The sequence below is a fragment of the Quercus lobata genome, chromosome 11, assembly GCF_001633185.2.
Source record: "Quercus lobata isolate SW786 chromosome 11, ValleyOak3.0 Primary Assembly, whole genome shotgun sequence".
Taxonomy (NCBI): domain Eukaryota; kingdom Viridiplantae; phylum Streptophyta; class Magnoliopsida; order Fagales; family Fagaceae; genus Quercus; species Quercus lobata.
The window spans coordinates 1,487,140-1,496,772 of record NC_044914.1 but is presented as its reverse complement, the minus strand read 5'-3'; the positions used below and the strand labels follow the sequence as shown (position 1 = coordinate 1,496,772).

Below are 9,633 nucleotides of genomic sequence, written 5' to 3'. Positions count from 1 at the left end.
TGTGTTTTTTTTTCATTGAAAGGATTGGGAAAAAAACACTATTTTATAGTCCTTGCACTATGTTATTTCCGATTTGCAATCAATTTGTTTCCTACCATTAATCCATTCACAAAAAATATCTACTTGACAAATGGTATGCAAAGTTAACACAATTAAAGCTGACAGAGCTTATAAAATAATAAAAAAATTTAATTGAAATTAAAAAAAATGCCCTTATCAAAAGAAAAAATGCCATGTCAGCATAGAAAAAAAAATTTCTCAAATTTTAAAGAAAAAAATACTTGATTTTTCTTTTCATTTCTTTTATAGGTTGTTCTTGTAGTTTCTTGACAAACAAACACAGCAAAACTGAATTTTTTTATTTTTTTATTTCCCTCTCTTCAAAATCACACCCCAAAAAATTCCATCAATCAAAAGTAATATCAACAAACTAAAACCATCACAAAGAAGTTTCAATTATTTTCTAAATACAATTTCATTTCTTAGCAACCAAACTAAAAAAAGAATATATAATAAGGGCAAAACTTAGGTACAGTACTTTAGGTACAGTACATTAGGTTCCCTACTTAAAATTTTGACACATGTCCAATTTAACAAACAAACTAAACGGCGTTAAAACTAAAATATCTTCTTTATTGCTTTTTTTTTTTCCTTCTTTCATTCTTTTTCCTGTACCGCACACGGTTTCTCTTCCAAACCCAAAACCTTTCTCTTCCAAACCAAAAACCCATATTTCGTTCTTCCTTCTTTTTCCAGTACCTGCAAATGGCTTCTCTTCCAAACCCAAAACCTTTCTCTTCCAAACCACTCATGACCCTTCTCTTCCAAACCCAAAACCCAAAAAAAAAAAAAGAAAGAATATCTCATACCTCTCTCTCTCGGTGTATGTATGTGTATCTGTTTCCTTTCTTCTTTTCTAATCCATGATTCTTTCTTTTCTGATCTATGATTCTTTCTTTCTCTCTCTCTCTCGGTGTGTGTGTGTATGTATGTGTATCTATTTCCTTCTTTTCTGATCTATGGTTCTTTCTTTTCTGATCTATGATTCTGTCCTCTTTTCTAATCTATGATTCTGTCTTCTGATCTATGAGTCTTTCTGTCTTCTGTATGTATTTATGTGTATCTGTTTCAGCTTTGTTGATGTTAAGTGTGGAAGTTTCGGGTATAGCTGAAAAGGGTCCTTTTTTTGGTTTGAAACCCAATAGATCTAGCTTTTATTTTTTGATCTTTCTTGTTTGGTTACCGAGAAAATGAGGGAGAAGGGTCTTTTCTAGTTTGAAACCCACTAGAAAATGAGCCAACTGGAGATTTGCGCAGTACAGGAAAAAAACGGAAGAAGGAAAAAGAAAAAAAAAAATTTAGTTTTAACGCCGTTTAATTTGTTTGTTAAATTGGACAGATGTCAAAATTTTAAGTAGGGAACCTAATATACTGTACCTAAGCTACTGTATCTAAGTTTTGCCCATATAATAAATATCATAGAGACATTTCAACAAATACAAGAGCTTAGTGCAGTAAAACCTAGGCAAAACGTAAATAAGAACAAAATGAAATGAAACTATAATACAAAGCCTGTAAGAAGTAGCAGATGGATTTTTGTTTTTCCCACTACATTTTCCTCTTTGTTTTTCTCAAGAACCAAACAAAAAACAAAAGGAAATATTGCAGATCGGAACTTTATTATCCACTCCAACAACCCACCCTTGGCAATGTCCTCCACCGTGCAATTGTCAGCAAAAATCCCAACCCAAATCAACCATTATCTCCCTCCTCCATCTGCCGATAAAACCATCCAGGGTTATACCGGTTTGGCCAAACATGCTCACTGATTCAAGGGTTGAAGAAAGCCATTGCCATGTCGTTGCCATCCACCGGACATGGTTATGCCTTTTGCGAACCATTGCCATGTCGTCACCATCCATTGAGGACTCTTTCCCCCTCTTGAAGTACAACCCAAATTTGGGTTTTGTGTTGTTGACATAATAGATTGATTATGCATAGATCCACTTCAAGGACCTCGAAAGAAAAACCCAGCCACCGACTGCATCCAATCTCCACCAAACCTCTCTCATTCGATTTCCTACCCATGGTTCGAGATGTACTTTATCTTGAATCTTGCATGTGATTTTTTTCTTAAGTTTTTAGTTTTTACATGTTTGGTTGCCCAGAAAAGATTTTTGGATGTTTTAATTTTTTTAAAAAAATATTTTTTTGCTGATTTAGATTTTTTTAATAATTAAAATGCTGATTTTTCATTTTTAATATTATTTTTATAAGCCACGTCAGCTTTAATTGTTCCAACTGTGCACATCATTTGCTACGTAGACATTTTTTGTTAGTCAGTTAAAGGTAAGAACCAAATTGATTGCAAATTGAAAATAATAAAGACCAAATTAACTGCTATTAAAATGTAGGGACCATATTGACTGTGACGCCAAAATGTAAGGACCAAAATGGTGTTTTCGCCAAAGAATTTTAGTCCAAAAAGGATGGTCTATAATGGATGGGCCAGAGAAATTCTACATTTTTGGGCCCATAAGCCTAATTTATGGGCAATTCTATTAGGCCTCTCTAGGTACCCCATTTATCCAATTTATACACGCCCTATTAACCTCACACCAGGCACCCAATTAACAAAAACTAGGTTGTCAAAATCAACTATTTAAGGGTCTATTTGGATACTACCTATTGCTAAAAATTGAAAACTGAAAACTAAAAATACTGTAGTAAAATAATTTTTAAATATGTAAATAGTGTCGTGGGACCCAGTTTTAACTTAACATTTGCGTTTTTCTATATTTGTGGGTCTTGCGCATAGCGCACAGGACTCACAGAAAAAACGCCAAACACAAATTTTTTTCCTTTTCAGTGCAAGCCAAACTCAACCTAAATAATAAACGATAAGGATTGTAATAGCTGCCATAATTATCAAACTTTATTCATAATGTAGACTTTCCAACAAATTGTAATGACTTTTCCATGTAACATAAAAATTTTCCCACAAAATATACACAATTTCCCACGTAATGTACAGACTTTCTTATGTAATTTTCCGACTTTCCAACAAAATTTATTGATTTTTCCGCATAATGCACGTACGTTACCATTCTCTCAAAAAAAGTACAGACTTTACTATATACTATACATAATTTTCTACAAAAATGTAAAGATATTTAGAAAAAATGTACAAATTTTCCAATAAAATTTTCAAAGTTTCTTCCAATATGTACTGAGTTTCTTGATCTCACATAAAATGTACCAACTTTATGAAGAGAACGTAGAGAATCATGGAGGAAGAATGGAGACTGATGTATCAGTTCTAAATGCTTTAAAGCTACCTCCAGACTTAGAGAGGTTAGAAATTGGTCAGTATCGGGGCACCACAATGTTTCCTAATTGGATGATGTCCTAGGCCAAATTGAAAGTGCTTACTCTAAGAGGTGGCGAAAATTTGGAGCGTTTACCTCCTTTGGCAAAGTTTCAGTTCCTTGAAGATCTATATACAGGTTGTGGTAATGGTGACTCTTTTCCATTCAAAAAGGTGGGTGTTGAATTTTTGGATGGTAAAAGAAAAAAGTTAATAAAACCCTAAAGTAGAAAGAGAAAACCCAAATTTGTAAATAGTAACAAAAAAAAAATCGAGAGAAGCGATTTGAATAGAGAGAGAGAATGAGAGAAATGAAGAGTGGTTACGTTGTGATTAGGTTGAGCTCTTGAGGGTTGGTGAAATTGCCGACACAGGAGTGGTTCACATTGGTGGGTTCGTGAGCCGTAACCACATAGTTCTAGATACTCATCTTCTTCTTCTTTCTTTGTGTCGAGCCCTAGCTCGCTCACTCTCTCTTTGTCAGTGGTGCTTTTTTATAGCGCTACTCTCTTGCAGTAGTGGTGTCGACTTCAGAGATGGATAAATCGCAGTATGGTCGCACACTAGCACCTCGTGCACACATGTATACTATATAGTCTGAAAGCAATGATCCATAAGGATGGGCTAGAAAAATTCTACTTTTTTGGGCCCATTAGCCCAATTCATGGGCTGTTCTATTGGGCCTCCTTGGGCACCCCATTTACCCAATTTATAGGCGGCCCTATTGACCTCAAAAACCAAAATATCTAGAGTTTGACAAAAACCAGGTTGTCAAAATCAACAATCTAAATAATAAACGATGAAGATTGTAATAACTGCCATAATTATTCAACTTTTTCATAGTATAGACTTTCCAACAAATTGTAATGACTTTTCTATGTAATGTAAAAATTTTCCCACAAAATATACACAATTTCCCACGAAATGTATAGACTTTCTTACGTAATTTTCCGACTTTCCAACAAAATTTATTGATTTTTTCACATAATGCACATACATTACCATTCTCTCAAAAAAGTACGGACTTTACTATATACTATACACAATTTCCTACAAAAATGTAAAGATATTTAGAAAAAATGTACAAATTTTCCAATAAAATTTACAAATTTTCTTACAATATGTACTGAGTTTCCTGATCGCCCATAAAATGTACCAACTTTATGAAGAGAACGTAGAGAATCATGAAGGAAGAATGGAGATTGATGTATCAGTTCTAAATGCCTTAGAGCCACCTCCAGACTTGGAGAGGTTAGAAATTGGTCGGCACTGGAGCACCACAATGTTCCTTGTTCCCTAATTGGATGATGTCCCTAGCCAAATTGAAAGTTCTTACTCTAAGAGGTGGTGAAAATTTAGAACGTTTACCTCCTTTGGGAAAGCTTCAGTTCCTTGAAGATTTATATATAGGTTGTGGTAATGGTGACTCTTTTCCATTCAAAAAGGTGGGTGTTGAATTTTTGGAAATAGAATCTGAAAACAAAGAAAGACAGCATAATCAAAATATTCCCAAATTTGAAAACTCTCCAGTTTTTGTTTTTGGACGAGTGGGAAGAATGGATTGGGATTGGAGGACAAGATGAGGAAAATTGTATTATTATAATGCCCTGTCTTCAAATGTTGGAAATTCGCATCTGCCTAAAGTTAAAGTCGCTGCCGGACTTCCTTTTTAAAACTTCATTGCAGAAGTTTTGGATTATTTAAGTTTACCTTCAACCTCTCCCCTCTCCAATTGTTTACAGCCCAATTAACTATCTTCTCCCAACCAATCTCAGGATTACATTGTAGGCTGAATTCCATACATAAATCATTTTCCATACTCTTCTTGCAACGTGGCATTCAAAGAATAATGTCTCAGCTCTCTGAATTTGCCCTGAAGAATGGACACAATACATCGCTGCATACTCCCCAATTCACCAATCGATCTCTTGTAAGCAACCTGTGTTTCCACTAAATTACCACAGCAGCTTACCAAGCTGAAGCACAAGAGTAGCAGCCATTCTTTATATGCACCCAAACCAATGGTTACTAATGACAGGATAGATTAAAATGATCATGGATATAATACACATACAGGACAAATTATTTTTTACAAGCCATTATGTACTCAAATATTCCAAATTTGAGTACATTTTTTTTTTGGGGGGGGGGGGGTGGTGTGGCACAATTGTAGGTTTTGAACAACCATACAGAAACTTGATATCCAAAACTTGAAGCTCCTCAAGCCTGAAAATATTCAGTCAAAAGATGTAATCAGTGTGATTATTCTGATAAACTAAATGAACGCTAGAAACATAGAAAGCAAGAACTATTATATCATTTATAGAAATCAATGTTATAACATCGAATTAAATGTTTATCAGCATTTCAAATTTGTGTCTACTGTCAGTGGCTATCTTCAATACTCTTTCACATGCTTGCTATCAGAATCCAGATAGGACATTACAAAGAGGACACCAAGCGCTTTTCCATTACTTGTCAAGACATTACTCAGGGACAAATGTCAAATAAGGTTACACTCAGAATGGTAGAATGAGATCAAACTGCAGATGAAACTGGATTTTGCACAGATTTTGGTGGGCATTGAAAGCTATGGGTTGCCCAGGGCCAGAATGCATGGCAACCAAACCCAAAAATACCTAACCTATGTTACAGTTAAGAGATTTTATTTTAAATGTATTTATCAACAACATAAAATTCAATAGATATTCATACTTCCATGATAGTTTGGTTAGGTAAACCTTCCACTTTATTTCATATGGGGAGCCCATGATTTAGTTCTTTGATTTATACTAGGAGTCAAGTTATCTTTTCAGGCTGTAATTTGTGTTTGAGAAAGAGTGAAACTTGGTTGCATCCTTTGTGTAAAGTGGGAGAAGATGTTTTTTTTTTTTATTGTTAAGTTTCACATGCTTGCTGTCCCTCCCCCTCTGATCCATCTATCTCACCACTTTCTCACTTATTTTCACTCTATTTCTTTGTCACTCCCAATTATTCTAGAACTTTCTTTCTCACCTCCTCCTGCTTTCTTTCTCACCCCCTACACACTTTCTTTTTCATTATCAGGGGAAAAAAGGGAATAAGATTATCACTGGTTTGTTTTAAGTTACAACAATTAATGATGTGTGTATATTAAATATACTACATAAAGGTACAAGTATGTCAGATTCATCAACATAAAATTAATAAACAATGCAAAACATGTTTTTGGCCTACTGAAAATATTACTCTACTAGTAAAACTAAAATCGAACCCCAAAGCAGCATTAGACAGATACATTCACCTAAGGTATTGATAATGACCAAAACTCTGTATCCATGTCAAAAATAAATTTTTCACTGGCATAACCATCTATAATATCCTTTAAGCATTAGAAGGCCAAAAGAATAATAAAAGCATACCTAATGTTAAATGCTTCTTTAAGCTGCCCTTTATTATCAAAAGGAATGACCTGACAAAACAACAAACTATGATGATTACACCAAGAATATTAATTTCAATAGTGAAGATTGGAATTTCTGCTCATAATAGCATGCAAAATACCAAAATTTAAGTGTATACATCACAATTAATTGTATCAAACTATATACCTTGAACAATCCATCGTATAAATGGAGTCCAATTAGTCTGCAATCTGGATCAATTATGCCAATCTGCAAAAAAGAAATGAAATAAGAGAAAAATACGTGCTATGAACTTTGACGAATTTTTCACTAAAAACTATAATGTTATAGATGCCCACCTTAAGGAAAAGCAACTTGTTAAAGAGGCATATTTTAGATCAGGTTTTCATCGCCAAGGAATGCTCAGACAGTATACTAAAATCAGGAGTTATGGAGGTCTTATGCAAACTAGATTTGGAGAAAGCTTAGGACCATGTTAATTGGAATTTTCTCATTAATATGTTGAATAGGTGTGGTTTCAGCAAAAAATAGAGAAAGTGGATTTATTTTTGTATCACCAAGGTTTGCTTATCTATCTTAATTAATGGTAGCCTTAAATGATATTTTTAAATAGTTCTCAAGTGCTATGACAAAGAGACCCTTTACCCTTTTTATTATTTGTTATTGTAATGGCTGCTTTGAGTAGAATGATGGAAAAGGCAATGTGAGGGGTTACTAAATCAGACTTCACTTTCATATTTCCCGGGATTTTCCCAGCTGGTGCATAATGGGATATTCTTAACTGCTGTAATTTTTACTTATCAAAAAAAATAAAAAGATTATTCTTTCATAGTTTATGGAAATGATTCAAATCAAATTTGGCCCTTGAGAGTCAAACATTAGTTTGGGGAAGTTAGAATTGGTTCCAGTTGAAATGTGCAGAATGTGTAAGAAGAGTTGGCCGATATTCTTGGTTGCAAAGTGTCAAACTTACCAATGAAGTATCTGGGCCTTCCATTGGGCTCTACTTTCAAATTGAAAACAATTTGAAATACCATCCTGGAAAAGATGGAAAGTGATCTGGCAGGCTGGGAAAAAAAAAAAAATTTTACCTTTCCAATGGAGGTAGAATTACCTAGATCAAAAGCACTTTATCAATTTTACCTACTTATTTCCTCTTCCAGTAAGTGTAGCTCACTGTATTGAAAAATTGCAGCAAGAATTTTTACAGGAAGAGATTGGTGAGATTAAGTTTCATTTAGTTAATGGAACAAAAAATCTGAACCACTCCAATGGGAGGTTTTGCCATCAGGAACTTGATCTTGTTTAATTAGGCACTTTGGGGAAACGGTCATGGCAACATGCTCCAACAAAAGAAGCTTTCTGGAGGAGGCCTGTGGAGAAGAAGTACAATAGCATGTGAGGAGCATGGTGTGCCAATACAGTCGATGGGCCTTGTGGTGTTGGTCAGGAAAGTTTTTTTTTTTTTTTTAAAGAAATAGTGCTTTATTAAAACAAAATGATGTACAAAAAGTCAAAAACCCAAGAGGATACACAGGCAGTGTAGTAAAAAGCCTTCAAGGATCAAAAGTATGATGCACAGGAGGCTTTAGGACAGTATTACTTTTTGAATTTACTTGGTGCTTGATAAATGTAAATTTCGTGGCTGAATTGTTGGTGTACCTATTGTGTAATTCCCATGTACTTGAGTTGCATCCCATTTGCACTTAAAAAAATAAAATAAAATAAAATAAAAAAAACTGCTTCAATAAATACTTATAACCCAGCAAAAAAATGAATAAAGTGATTAGTGAACCTAGAATGAGATAAATACCTGACTGTTGTCTGTAGGACGACCAATACGATCTGAAACATCCCCCATTGCTCTAAACAGGCATAAAATTGTCAGTGCAAAAATTTATTTAAATCCATCCATAAATTACAATGGTTTCATAGAGTAATGAAGGTTTCTCACATATCAAAGAAAAGAAAACAAGATGATGCATATATTCCTGACCAAAAGTTATTATCTGGCACCAACAATTTATGAAGTAATGGAAGTAAGTTCCAAAAAAACAGATAGAAGCAAAATTTTTTATATGTCTTTATATTAAGTGTGAATTTTAAAAATCTTACATCTGGATTACATGTGCTTATTATATCTTCTGTGTTTGCAAAATTTTAATAAAACCAAAAATTAATTGTTATGTCATTGAAAAAAAAAGTTAAAATTTAAAATTTTTGTGATTTAAAATTATGTATAAAAAAATAAGTTTATTGAACGAATAATAAATAACATCTGATTTGAATGAAATTTAATATATATATTAGGAACATGAAAAACATGAAATTCAACAATTAAATTTTCAAAATTCATAAAAAAAATTTATTATATATATGAGAAGTTTAATTAATTTTCTCCTAACTAGTTTACAGAGAAACTTTGTTCATTATTATTATTATACTAAAATTTAACCAAACAAAAGGTACTCAAAAAATGATGCTAGGTAATTGGTGAATTTCTTATTTTTATAATCAATTCAAATTAATTTGTGGGTTCTAATTTACTTAAATGATAAAGTTTTCTTTTTTTTTCCCCCTCAAATAAAGGATTTATGTTCAAATTTAGCCTAAAATCAAATTTTAAATTTCTTTCGGGAACCTTTTAACCACAATCATCGATCCAAAAACAAATTTTAAATTTTTTACAGAAACCATTTAACCACACTATGATGTCCTTACTAAGGACCAATTAACACTCCAAATTGAGCTTTTCCCTGAAACTTAAAATAACTATATTTAAAAATTATTTCTCTAGTTTATACTATTGTTTTGGCAATAATTAAAATGAAAAATAGAACAAGGACCAAAGCATAATTTTAA

At 33.1% G+C, this 9,633-nt stretch overlaps 1 protein-coding gene across 1 annotated transcript; it reads right to left on the bottom strand.

The window, feature by feature from the left end:
* Positions 1–4,801: 4,801 nt before the first annotated feature.
* LOC115968682 (DNA damage-binding protein 1-like) lies at positions 4,802–8,817 on the bottom strand. The gene is made up of 4 exons (XM_031088157.1): positions 8,585–8,817; positions 6,958–7,020; positions 6,769–6,818; positions 4,802–5,593 (listed from the first exon to the last, which is right to left on the bottom strand). Exons 1-4 carry the CDS (start codon positions 8,630–8,632, stop codon positions 5,467–5,469), a joined length of 288 nt encoding a protein of 95 aa, XP_030944017.1. The 5' UTR covers positions 8,633–8,817; the 3' UTR covers positions 4,802–5,466.
* Between the last annotated feature and the right edge of the window lie 816 nt (positions 8,818–9,633).